The sequence below is a fragment of the Elephas maximus genome, chromosome 11 (genome assembly GCF_024166365.1).
Source record: "Elephas maximus indicus isolate mEleMax1 chromosome 11, mEleMax1 primary haplotype, whole genome shotgun sequence".
Lineage (NCBI taxonomy): Eukaryota > Metazoa > Chordata > Mammalia > Proboscidea > Elephantidae > Elephas > Elephas maximus.
The window spans coordinates 33,565,960-33,586,697 of NC_064829.1; the positions used below are offsets into that span (position 1 = coordinate 33,565,960).

General features: G+C 39.6%; 1 protein-coding gene across 2 annotated transcripts; it reads right to left on the reverse strand.

The window, feature by feature from the left end:
• Positions 1 to 1,079: 1,079 nt before the first annotated feature.
• On the reverse strand, positions 1,080 to 15,341 carry AQP4 (aquaporin 4). Of its 2 annotated transcripts, none has more exons than XM_049901389.1 (5): positions 15,251 to 15,341; positions 11,580 to 11,994; positions 10,300 to 10,464; positions 9,950 to 10,030; positions 1,080 to 5,255 (listed from the first exon to the last, which is right to left on the reverse strand). In XM_049901389.1, exons 1-5 carry the CDS (start codon positions 15,280 to 15,282, stop codon positions 4,977 to 4,979), a joined length of 972 nt encoding a protein of 323 aa, XP_049757346.1. In that variant the 5' UTR covers positions 15,283 to 15,341; the 3' UTR covers positions 1,080 to 4,976. The 2 variants fall into 2 exon arrangements, with proteins under 2 accessions (XP_049757346.1, XP_049757347.1); XM_049901390.1 differs by having other exon boundaries at positions 15,257 to 15,321.
• Between the last annotated feature and the right edge of the window lie 5,397 nt (positions 15,342 to 20,738).

The window sequence follows — 20,738 nt, forward strand, 5'->3', positions numbered from 1 at the left end:
AATGTCAAGCTAGCTTTCAAAGTCCAGGAGGAAGATACAGAATAAATAAGACACAGCCCTAGCCCTTAAGGAGTTTAGAATCTAGTGGGAGAGGCAGACATCTACACAAACAACTCCACTACAGTGTGATAAATGCTGTAAGAAAGCACACGTCCACCTGACTCCTATAGCATCACTTGCCACTCATCTGATGAGTTTCACTCTCCATAAATGATTGCCCTCAATTCTCCACTGAAGGTCTATAACCTCTCAAAATGGAGGGAGCTCCTCAAACCAAGAACCCAAGGGAGTAAACCAGTGCTCATTGGGCCTACATTATCCATCTGGGTAGGCAGAATCTGCCAAATGCCCTGAGGATGTCTCATCTATTTAGCAATACTAATCTCAATTGAGTGGCAGTTGTCTGATTCTTCACTTTTAGACTCATAATGATAGCTAACATCCAATGGTCTATTTTGCATTGATGTGGACATTTTGAATTAAGCCCATGAAAACACAATTTTCACTGTCTACATCTGGGACTACTACATTGTACAGTCTGCAGGCTTTCAAAAAATACATTCGATGATGTGGGTTCCACCACCATTGCATATGGTGCTGATTATAATCAAATATCTAACCCCCCTGGTCATTCTAAAGGATGTTCATGACATCTAACTTGCAAAAACAATGAAGGGATTTTTGAGCATCGCACACAATGCTTACCTTTTAAAACATTTTAAAGTTTATTTGCACAAGCTTAGTAGTATAAGATGCAACATTATTCATGAAAATCAACCACAATGCTAATACTTTAATAGATTATTCCAAATATTAGACATTACAGCTTAAATCTCTTTAACATTAGCTCTAATGTTGGAATAACATTTCAGTTAATAAATAATTGTGAATATAGCCATATGTTCAGTTTATTCTCCCCAGTTTATCATGAATTACAATTTTATTGTGATTTGGGTCATAAAAATGATAAGCAATTGTTTATCTAGTTTCATAAATTGCATGTTAATTAATCCTGATGAGAATCAAGACATATATATTCCAATAAAAAAAAAAAAAAAACTCTCGTTTCCGATGGGTTACATAAATTAGGTGTATTTTTAGCTATTTGATGTTAACATGAATGGGTAACACTGTAACTGCATTAAATTTAATGTTCATTGCATATGTTGTATAACATTTATTTGTTATATATTTTCATAGGCTATAGATAGATAGTAATTTGTGAAAGTGAGTTTCCACATATTTTGATTCTTGAATTAAATGTCTTCCACTTATTTCAGAGAATTATGTTTTCAGAAGCTGCTACTGTTTTGGGGCCATCAGTAAACTGCTAAAATACAAAAGCAAATACACAAAATTTGCAGTAAAGAAAGTGCATTTTGTTACATTACACTTTCCAGATAGCAACCACATCTTTCTAATAATTTCCTTGTCATCAACACTTTAGGAAAGGCCTAATTACTTTCAAGTATACAACGTTCTAGATTTGCATATTCTATAGATGCAAATCTTAGGATGAGAATTTATATTGGCCTTTATACTGTTTGCTAAGGTTGCCTATTCAACTCACACTGTCATCTGCCGTTGTCACAAAGGCAATTTCTCTGCCAAATGTTCACAACATGCGGGATGGCATCAACATGCTGCAACAAAGGGCCTTGCCAGCATTTATTTTAGCATTTGACTTTGCTCCTGTGTTTTGGAATTTTCCTATCATTACCAAATTTAAACCAATAAGTATTTTGCCTGGTTTCACCACCTGAGAAGAATATTCTGCACGATTTGGAACCTGACCTCTAATAAACCAGATAACTCAATTCCATCATGTATCTTATCCATATATTCCTAATCTCTCTGTGAAATCTTCAAAACTGAGCAGCAGCTCTAGCCCCTACGAGCTGCACTAGGAAGAGAATCAAACGATAGAAAGTACAGGAATTCATAAAAAGTGTCAAATGACAGAAGCAAAATGTAGGTATCTTACATTGTCGCTAACGATGAAGCTACCCAAGATGACTTAATTCCAGTATAAAAATGTAGGACTCTATGAAGAAAATGTCTTCAATAATGAAAACATACCTCCAATTTCCAGGCACCAGTCTTTTCAGAAAGTCCCCAAAACATAAAGCATGACTCTTACCCTTTATTCTCTTTTTGGCAATCTATGTACATTTTCAGTGTGGGGACCACCTGACAACTTGGGGGCTCCTTGTCGTGCTCTTCCTTAGGAAAGAGATGGCTGACATGGTTTTTGTGCCTGGGTGTAAGTCATTTATGTCCTCCCAGTTTTTCCTCTCTGATCTCTTTTCTGTGTTCTGTCAGCAGCTCTCTCCTGGGAGCGGCACTATGCACTTCATTAATAAGAAGGGATTAAAGGAAAAAAAGCCCTAGTCTCCTAATACACTTGGATAATTCAGTGCCATCCAAAAGGCAATAGACCCCTGCTGCATACATGTCATTAGAAAGGTACAATTTCATTACTTCTTACTGGCAGAGCCTTGAGTGAAATATAAATATATTGTTTCATACACAGGAAAAAAAAAAGCGCTAAAGCTTTCATTCACTCCATGCCTCAAAAAATAGTAGAATGCAAAAATATATCTTGTGGTTTTCACATTTAGGTTGCCTTTCTTTAGTAGTCCTTGCAATCAGGCTTTTATTAAATATGGAGCAAAACAAAGATGAAAAGAAAATGATTTATATTCTAAAATCAAAAATGAAGTTTTTAATATGTGTATTAAACAACTAACTGGTTTTGAATACCTACTATGTGCCAGGCATTCTGCTAGCTGCTGGAAAATGAATCACAAAAATATCATTCACCCCTTTTTTCTACTAATTTATTGAATGCTATAATTCGGAGTGGGTACCAATGTATAAGAAGCAAACCATATGGCAGAATAAAAATGGATATTGTATATTGTAAGCTTATTTGGAAAATCTTTTTAACTTCTCCTTTTTAGCCTATTTTTGAACAGATATGTATACCAATGGTTGAGAGTATAACGTTTTGGGCTGAGCCACCTCTGACTGTAAGCTTTTAGTGATGTGTTATGCAAACATTTGAAATTATGGACATTTATTATCCTTGGGGAATTTACACACTTGTCTCTATAGGTGCTGCCCCAGCAAGGAAGTAACCATGTGTCATTGGCATAGAGTGTGGTATGGCTGCACTCCTGAGAATGGGGCCTGGGACTTAGGCTCCTGCCATAAGAAATGCCAGTTGTACTCCCAGCCATGACACTGTGGTGATGACTCTGGGAACCTTGCGCATCACTCTTCCCTAATGCTGAAGAGAATCAGGTTTAATTGTGGTCCATTGTCTCACTTCCACAGACACACAACTGCTGTTAACACTAAAAAGTGACACAGAGTTGGAGTTGAGCTTGGGAGAAGAAAGCCCTTGATTATCAGCAATTTACAAGCCACTCTTTGCAGTGATAGGTTTTTGCTTCACTATGACTAGCTTTTGTGTAGTGAAATTGACGGTCACAGCTCTTTATCTAAGATAAAGCCTGACACTTAAGATGATAGAAACTGGGGTTTCCAGAGAACATTCTACTGACATAAGGCAAAGCAGTAGAGGAAAAACAAGCTGTTTTTTTTTTTTTTTTTTTACAAATGAATGAGCCTATAAAGAAAATATGTTAAAAATGTGTTATGTACAATATCTCTACAAGTAAGAAACTGGTTCATCTAGTCAGCTTCGAATAGGGTGTTCTGTGTTGTATCCCTTTTATTCTGCAACCACATAGTTCTTGTGTCTCATGCATGTTAACTCATTCAAATATCATCACAGTCACAGAGAAGATTATCAACAAATGTCATGAGAAGTGAGAGAGTGGCAGAGAACAGGACTGGGCAGGACCAGTTAATATCTTCTAGAGGGAGCATAGCTTAATAATCAACAAAAAGTCAGGACTTAACTAGTTCTTGTTATCAAAAATACATCTCAGCTAATGTTTAAATATAGATAACCAAAGTTATGAACAAACAAAATCCCCAGTTATGCCAATAAATTAAAAAAAAAAAAAAGCAAGGTGGTTAAGTGTTTAAAAGCTTAGATTGTTGACCAAGTGTGGTGTGTTTGAGTATATGCACTGAAAACAGATCAGTCATTTGATACCAGAATACAGATTTCCTTTTTCATTGACTTTGTACCATGGTAACTTTCTCCTGACCTCCATATGATTTTACGAGTCTACTTGTACTAAATATCAGTAGGTGACTCTTATGATTTGGATGTTTTGTTAGCTGGAACTAATAAGTACACATGGTTTCTGAGCATTCTTTTCAAATGTCTGGACTTTAGTCTCACTTGCTATTGGGGACTGAGGAGGAAGAAGGGGTATTATGAATTGGAGACGGGTTTGAAACCTGGATATTTGAAATATAAATGGAAACAATCCATTAGCAATGACCCTTATTCATATCCTTTTGCTGAGGGAGTCTATAGATAAGGGACTGCCCCTTAAAGGGCTTGCTATCATTCTTCTCTTGCATGTGAATGACTCTGTGACATACTGTACTTTCCTACTGATAAATGTGATATAACAGAATAAATATCCAAAGGAAGACTGACAATACCAACTTCATGGAGGAGGAAGAATATGCTGAAAGGTATGTCTACAAGTTCTGTTAAGTAAAACTTAACCAAATCTCAGTATGCATTTTAAATTGGTTATTAATGAAAGACAATTAGATAAACTATTACACATATTTGCTTTGGGGTTACTTAATTTTTTTTTTTTAGAACTGGAATTCAGAGTAAGTTTTTTCCTTCCCTTCTTGGTAAGTAATGAAATATTTAATGTTCAGATTGAGAAATATGACATGAAAACAACAAATATGTTGCTTTCTTTCTTTTTAAAAATTTACAGGGCTAGTTATAACAAATCTGTTTCTTTAATGGGTGGAAGGAAATCTGAGGATAGTTCTAAGGGTTCCTGTCTGCTTTCAGTGCTACCTTCTAGTCATACTGAAGATAACACCTCTCCAGATGGGTCTTTCCCCTTCTTCTCCTCGCCTCGGTCAATGTCAATCACGTGTACTACTCCAGGCTTTAGAATCAAGTCTTCAGTCTCTACCTGACTCCTGTTGTCCTCCACCTCCATGTAGCTCCCTTTTGTTTGCTGGGCAGCTTTGCTGAAGGCTTCTTTAAGACGACGTTTGAGTTCAACATCTGGACAGAAGACGTACTCATAAAGGCCAGCAGCAAGGACAGCTCCTATTATTGGTCCAACCCAATATATCTGGGGGAAAGATGCAACAATGTAGAGTGTAAGTAACCAGTAAACCAGCTGCCATCGAGTTGATGGCAGACCCCCTGAAAACCCCATGTATGTCAGAATAGAACGGTGCTCCACAGGATTTTCAATGGCTGATTTTTTGGAAGTAATCTCCAGACCTTTCTTACCAGGTCCCTCTGGGTGGACTTGAACCTCCAACCTTTCTGTTAGCAGCTGAGTGTGTCAAGCATTTGCACCTCTCAGGGACTCCATAGAATGTAAGAAGAGAAAAGCCATTCTATTGAAAAACTCATGAATATAGAATTTAGCTGGGGTGAATTAAGAGAGCAATTGTGTCATATGTAAAAAAAAAAAAAAGAAAGGAATTGGAAAGAAAATAAAAAAATATTCCAAAGCCATGTCAGAGATTCATATATTTGTTAAATAACATTTGAAAAGAAAACAAGAAAGGACTGATTCTTCATCTCCTTTTCTGCTTTAATTTCTTTCTTTCAATTTTCTGATAATCTTCAACATAAAGATAGTTCCTCTTTGTTGATGCTGCAAATCAAACAGACACAATGAACCCTTCAACGAAAATAGAAAAAAAAAAATTCTGGATAGCACTTATCTTATTTTTCTCAATATTGCCATTTTACATTAGTTTTCTGCATAATCATGATCAGAATACAGATTTTACAATTTGGGGCTGTAGTTATTCAGCACAGTTAATAATAAATGGGACCCCAGCTCCAGCACTTAGCAATTTTGTGAGTGCTTGGATCAGTTTCTTGACTCTCTTAGCCTTAATTTCCTCATTGGCAAAGTGGAGATTACAATAATACATACCTCATGGGGTGGAAGGATTAAATGAAATAATACTTGTAAAGTACTAAATAGTTCCCAGCTCAGAGTAACCTGCTCTATTTCGCACTTCCTAGATAATGTGAAGGTGTCTGTGACTAGGCTGGCTACAGTTAAAGTCATTAGGTATCTTATGTCACATGCTTTTCTTCACTAAACTTTGGTGATTTGATTTCACTGAAAGCTCCATGTTTTGTTCGGTACTCTTTTTGCAGAGCCATTCAATCCTCTTGGCTCATAAAATGGTGGCTTGGTGGAAAAACTCCTGCTGAGTTTACGGATGATGGCTAGTTGAGGGTTAGCAATTCCACAGGATTTACAATTCAATAAAGAGAAGTTTGTGTCATATCATTTATGTAACCAGAATAAACTAAATTTTGAGTTTGGATGGAGCCCTGGTGACACAGTGGTTAAGAGTTCAGCCTCTAACCGGGAGATTGGCAGTTCCCATCCACCAATAAATGACAACATTTGCTTTAGAACAAGTGTTTGCTGCAAAACATTAGCCATTCATTCAACAGACTCACCTGAGCAACAGAAACCTTATTTACTGAACACTCTCTGAACCTGTTGTACTTAGTTACTTTTCTTGTATCTCATTTATTTCTAACAATAACCTTTTGGAATAGGTATTATTATTATCCCCATTTTATGGATAAGAAAACCGAGGCTCTGGGTGAGGAAGAAGCTTGCTAAAGACTGGATGTTTAGCAAATGGCTTGAGCTGGGATTTCATGTCTGTCTGATTCAGGCTCCTCTCTTGAACCACAATATTGTTTCCACTTCTTTGAAAAACAATGACAAAGGCTTCTTTCTTAAAAACACCCTCTGGAAATCAATCTCACTGAGAATTCTTATCACAAAATCTAAAAAACAATTTAAACTTTAAGCTGAAGCTGAACACACATACTTAACAGGGAAGCTGTTGGTAGAGTGGCTGTAAGAACTAAGTTCCTTATCGTGAACTTGAAAGAAACCGTCGGAGAGTTTATCTCTTCTATGCCCTTTCAAAGGAGAAACGAGAGCCCTCTTCTAAATGTCTTTGGTCTTTACTAGCTTTAGTAAGATCTTATTAGATATGTATTATTCTACTTGCTATGACTCCCACGAGGGAAAAATCCCCCAAACACCAAACCCGTTGCCTTCAAGTCTATTCTGACTCAGGGTGACCCTATGTATTACAGATAGAGGTGCTCCATAGGTTTTCTTGGCTATAACCTTTTCAGAAGCAGATTGCCTAGCCTTTTTTTTCATGACACTTCTGGGTGGGTTTGAATCGGCAAGCCTTAGGTTAGTAGTCAAGCATACAAACTGTTATCCAGAGACTTCAAAGGAGAATTAAAAAAAAAAAAAACAAAACGAAACCCAAACCTCTTGCCATTGAGTCGGTTCTGACTCATGGGAACCCCATGTGATACTGATTAGAACTGCTTCATAGGGTTTTCTTGGCTGTAATTTTAACTGAAGCAGATCGCCAGGCCTTTCTTCCATGGTACTGCTGGGTGGGTCTGAACTGCCAATTTTCAGGTTCGTATTCGAACGCAAACCATTTCTGCCACGGATCTTCAAGGGAGAATGTTGTTGTTGTTGTTAGGTGCTGTTGAGTCAGTTCCGACTCATAGCGACCCTATGCACAACAGAATGAAACACTGCCCAGTCCTGTACCATCCTTAAAATTGTTGTTATGCTTGGGGACTGCTAAATCACACATGGAGTTGTCATGAGTTGGAGAGGATTCAACTGCAACTGTTTTTTTTTTTTTTTTTAAGTAAGTACTATGCACCCCCCAAAAGACTTATGAAGAAGGCATCTAGCTACATGGTCTCAAAAATCAACAAATCTCAGTTTCGAGTTGCTATTCCAAAACAAAACTGTAATGTACTTTAAAGTAACATTTAAAACTGATAAAGTTAAATTGTTTCAGTTGTTGAAAATCTAGAACATACAGAAAAGTATATAGAAGAAGGCAAAAATAATTTAAAAATTACCGTTAATATTTGGGTGTTATCCATCTATCTATATGCTTTGAATTAGTTCTAAATTTCATACTACTTTTCTTGCAAAATGGACATTCATTTTCAGTAGAATTAAAGCCTATACATAACAATGACAAAGAGAAACTTTGGGTTCCAGTCAATACACTAAGACTTTTACTTAAATCTTATCTAGTTTACCACAACTAAAAAAAAAAAAAAAAAACAACTATCAAGTAATAAATAAAAACATATTATTTATTCAAATTTTCAAGTCCTCTAATGTATTAAATTAAAAGATGCCATTTTTAAATATTTTAATTAAAAAATAGTTCGATAGGTTAAAAATTAGATCGGTTTAATAGGTTAGATAGGAAGTCTGGGGGGAGTGAATTCATGTCAGTAGGGAAGGAACAAGTTGGAAAAGGGGGGCAAGATGGCTGCACAGCTTGAAGACTGTAATCAATGTCACTGTATTGTACATGTTTTATACATGTACAATTGTCGAATTGGCATATGTTTTGCTGTGTGTGTTTTTAACAACAATGAAACAAATAGATTGAATTGAGTAAGTTGAACTAAAAGTTGTACTCCCATCATAAGATATGTATAGATCTATATTTTATATGTATATGTATATATAGATCAATGTAGACTTACCACCCATTTACTGAGGAAGCATTAAAACCTGCCATTACAATTAGTGTGACAAAGCTTTTGAGCCAAATTTTGGCAAATTGACTAATCTCGTGGATGGCCATGTTGGCCAAGTCTTGGCATGGCTGTGCCCAAAATTTTGCTTGTGAGGACTGACTCTCATTCTGTCCCTTAAAAAAAAAAATTGGTTGCTACTTTTAAAGAACTGGTGCACTTAGAAGTGGATGCGTATAGCACTGGTGCAATTTCTTCTCATTTGCTATGTACACCATGGTTGAGGGGGTGTGACTGGGTCAGTGACCGTCATACGCATGAGATTAAAACACAGTGACGTATTCTGTTATATCATGAGTTAAAAATAAAAGTTGTAAAATAACATTCACAATGTATAAATGACCATAAAAGTCAGCCCCATTTGAAGGTGGCTTCCATATGTCTCATATTTGTGCTGGTTGTTGTAATCTAGTATGTGAGTGGCCTTCAAAATTGCTACATTGCATATTTAAAGAATTTAAATTCCTTGGTTGTAAGAAACAATTTAAATAAAACCGATGGTGATATTTAAAAATGGGTATAATACTACTGTCTTGAAGCATGGTCGCCATGTTATTGAATAGGTTAGGCATGAGACTGAACAGTGTGTATTTTCTGAGAGTCATTTATTTTTTCAGCTATGGTTATGGTGATAAGAGTGAAGACATTTGCACCATTTTTTCTGCACCATCTGTAGTTCAAAAGCTTCTGACTCGAATACTATTAATTGGGTTCATGCTTTTGTAAACAGGTAAGTATTTGCTATGGGCAGTGCTTTTAAATATTTCCTTTTCTTTGTTTTGTTTTTGCAAGTATGTTTTCTGTTATGGCTGGGAAGGCTTTCCTTTCAATTATTTAAACACTGTATTCACTCCGTCATCCTGATTTTAACTTGTTCACACAGCATCCTCCATGCACACTGTGTTCGGCAGTCTGTCAGATACAGTGCCCACAGCAGTGTTTCAGAAAAAAAAAAAAAAAGACTTACTGAAGGCCCAGAACAGAGATGAGATGTTTTGCAGCAGAATGTGCTAGTCTTCCTCTAGTCTTTATGAAATATGTAATAAAGTACGAGTGAAGGTTGGGAGAAGGCAAGAGAAACCATTGAGTAAAAAAAAGAAAAGAACAAAGAGCTCTATGGGTAGTTGTCTTCAACTGTAAGAAGATAGGAACTATCAACATGGTAGTTACCCAATGGTTTTCCCAATTTCCCATGATAACTGCAGGTCCAAAGGATCGGGCAGGGTTCATGCTGGCACCAGTATAGTTAATCTATAGGAAAAAAAGAAAACAACATCAGACATTGCTAAGCCAGGGCTACTAACAGGTATCATCCATTGCAATTTGCTACCATTTGTCAAGTCATTTAGATGTCAGCAGCCGTATCAACATTCTCATCACATAGCAAAATCATCACTTAAAATGGAGAGACATGGTTGGGCACTAAAAAGATACAGCTGGAAAACACAGCATCTTCAGGCCGGTTTTAGGGTAAGGATGAATGAAATGGACCAATTATTTAAATAGACTTGGAAACTTACTGCAAACAAATGTCCAATTGCGACAGAAAATCCAATTGCTAAAGCTATTGAACCAGTGACATCAGTCCTTTTGGAATCACAGCTGGCAAAAATAGTAAACACCAACTGAAATGTGATTATCAGCTCCACCAGGAGACCGTGACCAGCAGTAAGATTTCCATGAACCTAGAAAGAGAAAAATACCCCATCTGAATTAAAGTCAAAGTGCATTTCCCAAGGCAACATATCATTGTGAAAGGCATATTTTATCTCTGTGAAAAGTAATGGCTAACTCAAGTCTTTCCCCCCACCCTCAATTGAGACCAAAAAAAAAAAAAAGAAAGAAATTTCCACTCATTTTGAGCCATCACAGGTAATTACTCTTACAATGACCAACTGGAGTTCATGCTTTCTACATAAAAAAGCAAAATGTGCCACTGTTGCATTTAACTTACAAAGAGTTTCTAGAGGGTCTTGTAATTTTACAATGCAATGGTTAAATCCATTAATTAGGTTTAAATTAATTAATATATATTCCAATTAAAATTTAAATAGTGTGTGATTTTATAACCAACCCTGGTGCTGAGTTAACAAATGATATTTCTAACCAGCTAAAAGTAAAACTAGGGTCAAACACCAATTAAATTTTTTTTAAGTATGACCCTTTATGTGAATCATTTTAAATCTTATGAACATAACAAGAAACAAAACTGTTCCTTTTTCTGGGAGTGAACTAACAAATAATTGTAATAAAAATGACTTAAAGCTGAATATATAACCTGAATATATAGTCAGTATAGTGACTGGGATGAGAGATAGAGAGCACAAAACCAGTGTAAGTTATAGGCCTCCTAGACTTCAACTCTTGGTGATCTTATATATATCAGAACGAAACATTGCCTGGTCCTGTGCCATCTTTATGATCTTTGGACATGTCATCATGAAAGACCAATTGCTGGAAAAGTGCCACTGAAAATGAGGGAAACCCTCAATGAGATGGACTGATGGAATAGCTGCAACAATGGACTCAAACATACCAACCATCATGAACATGGCTCCCAGGCTTAGTTATATTCAAATCCTTCCACAGCAAACAATGACTTCATCCTGATACAGTCAGTGTTCCTAGAATTAGTTTCACCGCTATCAAGAATCATGTGCATTTCCCTCAGGGCATAAAATAGTCCCTGGGAATAAGTTGACAATTTTAGGAAGGTCTCTCAGGCACCAGGGTGGCATTTGGTAAAGAGTATGCAAGAAACTTGGAGTCTTATTTTAAAAATAAGAGCTAAAGATGCTACCGTGGTAACTCCCAAGCCTCCCACTAGGCTGCGGGGCGTGACAAGGTAAAGAATTCCTGCTCCAATGATGGCCCCCAGGCACTGGGCTGCGATGTAGAAGACAGACTTGGCGATGCTGATCTTCTTGGTGCACACCATGGCCACGGTCACAGCTGGGTTGATGTGGCCACCGGAGATGTGGCCAAAGCACTGCACCATGGTGGCAATGCTGAGTCCAAAGCAAAGGGAGATAAGGACCATGTCTACAGGTAAGGGTTTTTCGTTTCCACCCCAGTTGATGGTGGATCCCAGGCTGAGGAGAACAAAAATAAGCATAGCCAGGAATTCTGCTGTGACAGCTTTCCAGAAAGCTTGAGTCCAGACCCCTTTAAAGGCCACCATGATGTCTTCTCTTCTACACAGAGGTCCACACTTACTGGAAAAAAAAAAAAGAAAAGAAAAGGGCATCAGAAGCTACCGAACCAGACTGTTGATCTGGCAGGGGTTAAGAATGTTAAGTGAGGAAGACCAGGCCTGAAGTCTTTCCTGGTACTGTCCGGAGGGTCTACCAAAAATTATTTGCACACAGCGAGAGAGTGCTTCTGGACAATCTCCTTAATTAATAGTTGAGAGATTGTTATTCCAGTCTTCTTTGATTTAATATTCAAAAATCATCCAGTTTCATTGGAAAATTAGCTGTATTATCCCTAGAAAAAAAAAAGTCTAAGTTCCTTAAAAAAATAAGATATATTTATCCTGCAGTTATTTCCCTCAGAGCAAGTTTTAAATTTTGAACTTATTTTTAAATGCCATTTTTTTTTTGAACATACAGCAATAAAAAAAGAAGAAAAAAAGAGGCTTTTTCAGTTTTCTTCTTTATTGCTTCAAAATGGCACTCTGAAAATGGATTTGTAGAGAACGGTCCTCCCTCCTGCGCCTCACCCTGTCCAGGGACTTGGATTAAGAGGAGGCCTGCTAGGAAGTCAGGCAGCCTGAGAGACTGTCTTTGGGGAGGTAAATTCGTTGCAGGGGGTGTGGTGAGCTCATGGTGATGGTGGCATCAATGGTGGCAACAGACAGGACCTGAATCAGGTCGCTCTCTCCCTCTACCTCTGTGCCAGCGGAGGATCCGGGAGCTGGAGCCTCGCCCAGGCGACCAGGCGTGCCGCCCAGATCTGGGCTCAAGGCACAGGGACGTGTCACCCTGAGGCCCCAGGGGAGCCTGGAGCGCCTCGCAGGGGCAGTGGAGCGGCTATTCCCGAACGGCGACCAGGTGAGCAAACAGCGGCCTATTCGACCGACCGAGAGCGCGCGCTCCCAGCCCAGGCACCGGCCCCCACGCCCCCGCTGCTGGCTCGGTCCGCGCTAGTCTGGTGCTTCTCCAGCAGCCTTGCATGGGAAATTTGCATCCCGGCATCCTGGAAAAGGGGTAGGTTTGGAAGTGTAGGCAGGACAGCCCCTCCTTGTGCCCGACCCTCTCTCAACCTTTGACTTTACCCCGAAGGTATTCTGGAGGCCAAGTGCGGTGTCGGAGGGTTAGGCAGGGCTCGGTAAGGGGAAGAAGAGTTACGGAAAGAGGGTGTGGCAAACAGAGCAGACAGCTCCAAGGAAAGCCAGTTTTCTCTAGTACCTTCTTTAGGGCCTTCTCTTAGGTCTACCTGGCCCCAGAGAACAGTGCCCTCTTTTGGGGGAGCCCCTGGTGGGACAGGTGATGAGAGCAAGAAGACATGGAGGAGGGGGACACTTTCCTTCCCCAATCTATTTTCCTCTAACGTCTTGGGATCTTTGGAGCTGAGGAAGGGTGGGGCTCAAGGATATTAATACCAACTGTGGAGTAGTAGTTAAGTGCTATGGCTGCTAACCAAAGGGTCGACAGTTAGAATCCACCAGGTGCTCTTGGGAAACTCTATGGGGCAGTTCTACTCTGTCCTGTAGGGTCGCTATGAATCGGAATCGACTCAATGGCAAAGGTTTTTTTTTTCTTTTTTGGAATGCCACCCGTGCATTCTGGCAAGAAATGGCTAGGATTCCCACCACGGGGCAATTATCCCAGTCACCCCTTTATCCCAGACATTTGTCCTTTGCCTGCGGTAGTTGTGAGAGCAAAGAAGTGTGGAGAGCATTTAGCAGAGAAGGCTTAGGCAAGAAAGCCAAGTACTTAGATAAGAATTACTGCAGTTTCTGCCTGACATTGCGGAGAGTAGGGTCATTGCCCCACATCACCTACTGTCCCCATGAGCCTGTGCTCTGGATGGGCAATGAGAAAATGCCATGCCAGAAAGAGCTATGCAAACTCTCCCTTGCCCTTTAGGGTCTCAGCTCAGTCTTTGGTTTGATATGGGGCTTTGCTTCAGAGTTGGGAAGAAAGACACATTTTCTACCTAAGCCCAAGCCACAGGATACAGGAAGGGTTGGCTGCAAAAGGGAAGCAGCCGGCCGTCTCCCAGGCAAACTCTGCTCAAGTGAACTCTCCTGAGCGAATCATGACAAACCCCAGCTGGGGGGATAATGACATCATAGTCCCCAGAGGAATAGAAAATAACAAAAACAGCATTTGGAATGGGGCAGGCAGGGTGCCCTGGGAGAGACATTACATATATCCCAAAGGGGGAGAAACTCAAAGAACTCACAAATTGAAAGAGCAGTTATGAGGGTCGCTTCTGAACTCTCTGGCAGCCACAGCCATGGCTGGCATGGCCAGGGGGCAAGGTGCTATCACTAGGTGTTGTTCATCCGTGGCTGGGTTTAGTGGGGGAGAGAGGACAAAGCAGGAAGGTAAGATAGCTGGGTGGGCAGGAAAGGTCTCTTCTCAGTCAGCACAAGAGAGCACCCTGCAGAGGCAGGGCCTAGACAGAGGCCAGCTTTCCTGTCTATGCCCTGTCTCCTGTCTCCCCTAGCTTTCCCCAGTTCCCTGTGTCTCTTTCCTTTCTTATTCTCTCATACACCTGTCTACCTCTCCAGAGACCTAATTTAAGAAACTCAGTTAATCTTTCTGCTTCAAGTATTCATCAGCCTGAGAAATATAAACAAAACAAAACAGATAAATACACTATTCCTGAAGAGTGCTTTAAGCTTTTTTAAAAAATCTACAAGATCTGATCTCCTTCAAGGGCAGAGTGACCAGCCTGCATCCACTGTGAACCCCAAGTTGTCTGGCAGTATAGAACTCTGGCCTTATAAGGGCTCACCCAGTCTCTCATAGCCCCCTTTTATTATCATCAATGTCCCCTTACATGTTCACACTGCCTGGAAACAAATCAACACCATTAATTGTACTTCTTTTGCCCCGGAACAAAGAGGGCTTGTTGATGTGACCGGGTTCTACTGAACCAGACACATTACTTTGTAGCTGAACACCCCGTTTGATCCACTCCTGGATGGCTGAGCCCCTGGGTGAGTACCTTTTCTGATGAAAAATAGCTCAGATAGATTTACCTCCATAGGGTAATGTGCTTTCTCAGGTCTAGAATATGTGGAGGATTTGTTAAAAAGCATCCCTTTTCTTTTGTATTCTCATTGACTCTCTTCTGACTATGTCCAGTACCCGGATCTAAAAGAACCACCCACCTGCCTATAGTTGCCTTGTAGATTCTACCCAAGAAGGCACAAATATCATGTCTGGGCAGTAAGAGAGACATGAGTTTCATCTTTTGGCCCTGAGCATTGATCCCTTAAGGCAAAGAAGGACTTACCCCCACCTTCTTGCTGCGGGTCTGCCACTCATTCCTTCCCTGGGCAAAGTGCAGCGCTCTCATTGCCTGCCTTGCAGCTCCCAGTACACTGGGAGTCAGATTACGGCCACTCCTCTGATTGGGCTTTTGGAGTGTAGGGGTGGAAAGACTGCACCATGTGGCAATCATGAAGTTATATTTGAACTTAAAATAACATTCTCTACCTGATCACTATGGACACAGGGCATTTCAGGAACAGGAGATACTCGCTTGCATTATGTTTTTTTTTTTAGTTAGTAATCTTTGAAGAGGAGAATATCCCCAAATCTTGATTTTAATTCTTCCTACCATGAAGAACTGCTGAGAATTTGCCTTGTTTGGCTATGTGCGACAGTTGAAATTGAGCAGCTGTTAGAAAATGGATTTATACGCTCCGACAATGGAAATGAGTTGAGATATAGTTTACTGTGTGTTCATTTTTGAGTGGCAAAATAGCCAATGAGTTCCAGTTGAAATTTTTGATCTGAGAAGCAGCATTATAAGCACAGTACGTAACTGCAGCTCCATTTGTAGCATACTAAAAACCAAAACCAAACCCGTTGCCATCGAGTCAGTTCCGACTCATAGGGACCCTATAAGATGGAGTAGAACTGACCCATAGTGTTTCCCAGGAGGGGCTGGTGGATTTGAACTGCCGACCCTTTGGTTAGCAGCCAAACTCTTAACCCATGCACCACCAGGGCTCCATTTGTAGCATAAAATAAAGCAAACCCATGGCCGTTACGTTGATTCTGACTCACTTGGACAATAGACAATAAGGAAGTAAGGAAAAACAGAAAATACAGGAAATAAGACTACTCCAGGGTGCTTGCCTGACTGTTGTGTTAGTAATAATCATTGGCCAAGATGTAGTGAGTTTTCAAAATATAGAGGTTGGGTAGGGATAAAATTACTGGGAACTGTAGGTAAGTTTAACATCTAGAAACTTAGGTACAGGACTGTCAATGTAATTTGTGGGACCCAGCGCAAAATGAATGTGGGGCTTCTTGTTAAAAAATTATTAAGAATTTCAAGATGGTGACAGCAGAGCATGAAACCAAGTGTGGGGCCTTCTGAGAGTGGGACCCTGTGTGACTGCAAATTTGCACACCCATGAGGCAGTCCCTGCCCAAGGAACACTGGGAGATGAGTCTGAGAATTGGGTGCCTGCATTACCATCTCATTATTATTATTTTTTTTCTTTAAATGGACTTCAGGTACGTAGAATTGGAATAATCATAATCCTAGGTTGATGACGTTCTGTCATTGCTGGTACATACATGACCCTCTTTTATTGTATATAGAGTTAATTACTTTTAAGTAATACAATCAATACCTCTGAACCCACGACTCAACCCAACAACTAGAACCATGGCTCCTTGTCCTGACCATTGCTTGTCCCGCCCCTCTATTTACCATCTCATTTCAGGCTGGGTACTTGAGCCATGGGAATGGGAGAAAAGCTCTCATTAGAAAAAGGAATGAACCCTTTGAGTGTGAATTTTGTGGGAGTGCTTTATTACTGTTTCAAAGCCTTCTCAGATAACAATGATTGAATTTACGTTCTTAAGAATGTGGTTGCACGCTGGTTAGTGTGCATTAGTGGTTTGGGCCTTTAAAAAATATGCTTCCTGAACATCAGAATAAATTTTGATGAAGGGGAAGGAGGAATTTGTTTGAATCCACAAACGACCCTTAAAATATTTCATATTGATTCTTAAAGCTGTTCACCGTTTAGATTTTAGATGGAGATAAAAAAAAGAAGTGTAAACTGTTTTTTAAAGTTTAAATACTTTGGCTTTCTCAACAGATGTGCTAAATGTAATTACATCTGAACCTAAGAAAATTGAGTCAGAGTGTTTGTGAAGTCTATGAACCTGTGGGACAAGCCTGCAGTGTTTAGGTTCCTCTTGGCGAATGAGTCCTGTGGTTATATCCAGTGCTGATCCACAAAGAGTGTTAGTCTCTAGGGCTGCTGGGAGTTTGAAGCACATTTTTCAGGTTCACTGTTTGCAAGTTGCCCTAGGTTTCATTAGCATTCACTGAGTCCCCTTGGCAGTTCCCGTCACCATTTTACAACATGCCAGCAAGTCTTGGTTACCACAGTTTCTCAGACCCTTTCTCTTTCTTCTGGCTGGCTGATTACTGCCCCAGTAGAATGTGTTGACAGTCCAGTTTCTAAGGGATGACAGTTCCCACCAAGGCAAGGGCCACCCTAATTGGCATGGACTCATGTACTTATTAGTACTCTCAGTAGTGTGCCTTAAAACGGACCAGGGATTTACCCTTTCCCTACCGGACGTAGTTTTTCTTATTCCAAAAAAAAAAAAAAAAACCGCAAACCTGGTGCCATCAAGTTGATCTCCATTCATGGCGATCCCATGGGTTACAGAGAAGAACTGCTCCATAGGATTTTCTGGGCTATAGTCTTTATGGAAGCGGATCGCCAGGCCTTTCTTTCATGTTGCTGCTGGGTGGATTCGAATTACAAACCTTTAGCATAGTAGTCAAATGCAAATTGTTTACACAACCCAGGGACCTTATTTTTCTTATTAAAAAAAAATATTATTTATTATTCTTTCTGTGTTTGAAATGGTATTATTGATTCTCCTGTCAGCACTTCAGAAACCCTGATGGTGTAGTAGTTAAGAGGTACAGCAGTTCGAATCCACCAGTTGCTCCTTGGAAACCCTATGGGGCAGTGCTACCTGTCCTATAGGGTCACTATGAGTCGGAATCCACTCGACGGCAATGAATTTGTTTTTTTTTGTTTTGTCAATACTTCTAATCCTGTGTGATGACCAGCTACTTGCCTGGTTTTCTTTGGACAAGGGACAGAAAATTTCCAACGTGATAGTTTATGGTAATGTATGTGGTATATGATGATGGAAGGAAGCAGCTAATGAGTTTGCAGTGGTGGCAGGGGTGGGGTAGTTATGGGGGGGGCACCCATGAGCATAATACCTTCTAAGTTCAACAGTTTTGACCTGAGCCTAGATCCAAATAAGATTCAGGATCTAATTTCCCCCCCAGTGATAACTTTAAAAGGGACTACATTCACTTAAAAATGGAATAACAATTTATTGACTTCCTTATTTTATAGTTCTATAATCTCTTTTTGTTACGGGGGGAGATACTTACATGGCACATTGATTTAAAATCAGTCTTATATGTCAGCCAACCTTGTGAATTCTTAGTTGAGTAGCCTTGTGAAGTTGTAGGTTGGTGACATATGAGGAAACCGAGAAAAAGGTGGATGAAAAATGACGAGAGTACCTCTCAACAACTTGCTGACTGACACATTTTGCTTCTGAGTTTTTAATCTCCTCTGCCGTTCTGTTTTCCCTGGGTGCTGATGTACACCTTTGGTATTTGTGGACTCCTTCGCCCGCCTTTGCCCTCAGAACTTTTAATATTTCTTCATTTGTTCAGAGATGAAGACTAAAACAAAAGCACTAAAAACGCCAGCAATGCCTCGGTACCAGACGGGACGTGTCTCCAGGCTGGTAGGGGCAGATTCGATTGCAACTCATACATCTTATTTTGCTTTTCATGAATTCCCCCCAGAGCACTTATAAATCAGCATGTTCATTAAAAACAAACAAATAAACAAAACAACAGCAGCAGCAGCAACAGCAAAGGGCTGTAATGGAGCTTTGTTCTCTTTTCTAAGAGGTGTTACCTTATTGTTATAATTCAGAGGGATTTTTAGAAATATAGTTCAACTACCCAGTGAGTAAGATAAACATAATGATCACGACGGCAAAGAGTTAAAATGTTTGACTTAGCCCCCTGATCCTCACTGAGCTGAATTGGAGAAAACCAGTCTTTCTAAAGGATGTTGAACCCTTCACAGATCACACACCCCCTCTCTCTCTGCTCCAGTGCCCCACGAATTCAGCTTTCCTGTTTGGTGTCGCAGGCCCACTTTCCTTGATTTAGATCCAGTGGACTTTGCTTTAGCTGGAGAGTTGTACTTCGCTGACATTTAAGTCAGGAATTCCCTGGGAAAATAGTCAAGAGATTCTTTTGGCGCTACTGGAAGGGCTCCAAAGGGTTTTGGGTTCCCCTCTCCAGGAGAATAGGGAGAGAGAAAGGGAGGGAGGGAAAGAGACACAGAAGGACTTTATTGAGTGACTGTATTTCATCTAAGCTTGTACAAAAAACCAGAAATGTGGTTGGATGACTGGATACTTTTCTTACCCCTTATCTTTTACCCAGCTAATATGACAATGTAGAGTTTGGTTGAGCATTTTAAAAGGCAGCTGAGACATCACACAGTAGAAAATCAGTTCTCCAGGAAGCAAAGACTGTTGGATTCTAATGAGTTGGATCAAAATGTTTGAAATGCTCAGTAATCTATGTGTAGTAATCTGTAGTAGTAATTGTTCCAAAATTTAAATTATATTGAAACATATTAAGAGGTAAACCATCATTATGGTGATGATTGTCATCGATTATCATACAGAAAGGCTCCAAATCTTCATGTTTTTAACAGGCTAACAAAGATATTCCCACTTTCAAGGGCAGAGCAAGGTGTTCAAAATTCTCTGGGGAAGGGGGTTATGCCAGCAGGAGTAGACAGAAAGTAGGCAGTTTTAAAAAAACATAGTATTTTTTTTTTAGCTACAACATGAAGTTGTGGGGTATATACGTCCTATTAAATTTTTGTAACTAATGATGATGATGATGATAAAGTGACAGTGATGAATTGGGTGATGACAACATTGTGTATTGGGAGGAAGAGGGTTAAGAGTTGGCAGACTTGACTCCATCACTTACCTATTGCCTTAGGTCACTTGACCTCTCTGAGCCTTGCTTCTTTATCTGTAAATGGAACTGATAATGGTATCTGGCCTGTCTTTTGCAAAGTTAGGGTAAGATTATGATACCCTCCCTATCTTAGTCTGGCTTTGGACACCTCTTGAATGCTTCCATATGACTTTGGTTCCCCAGTTATCCCCTCATAGAATCATCCCCAGCATACTGTAATCACCTGTTTACTTGTCTAACTTTATCATTATTATAGAAGCACAGCGGGAATGGGGAACATGTCTTAGTAAATAACTGCTGTATCCCCGGTACCTAGCATAAAGCCAAGACACATTGTAAGACTAAAACCATTGTAGAATAAGTAAATAAGTGGGTGAGGCCCAGTAAGGTAGTATTAGCAGAAGTGTTTCGTAAGCAGAATTATACAAATGTAAGTAATGATGATGCTATATTTATGATAAAAAGGACATTTGATTATAAGTCAAGAAATTTAATTTTGTTATAAATGCCAACCTTGAAAAAAATCATTTATTCTTAATCTTATTTTCCCATGTAGAGAATGAAATAAGATCTTCACTAGCTCAGTAAGAACTTAGAAAGAACAAGTTGATATGTATGATATGTGTTTTGAAATAAGGAGCTAGGCAATGAAAAGCATTAGTGTTAATGATAAAATTTTATAAACTTCAAATGGACG

Coding starts and splice junctions, on each gene's coding strand:
- AQP4 (XM_049901389.1), bottom strand. CDS start 15,282: ATGAGTGGCAGACCCGCAGCAAGAAGGTGGGG. Junction 10,465..11,579: donor GAGGCTTGGGAGTTACCACG/GTAGCATCTTTA, acceptor TTCTCTTTCTAG/GTTCATGGAAATCTTACTGC. Junction 10,031..10,299: donor CAATTGGACATTTGTTTGCA/GTAAGTTTCCAA, acceptor TTTTTCCTATAG/ATTAACTATACTGGTGCCAG.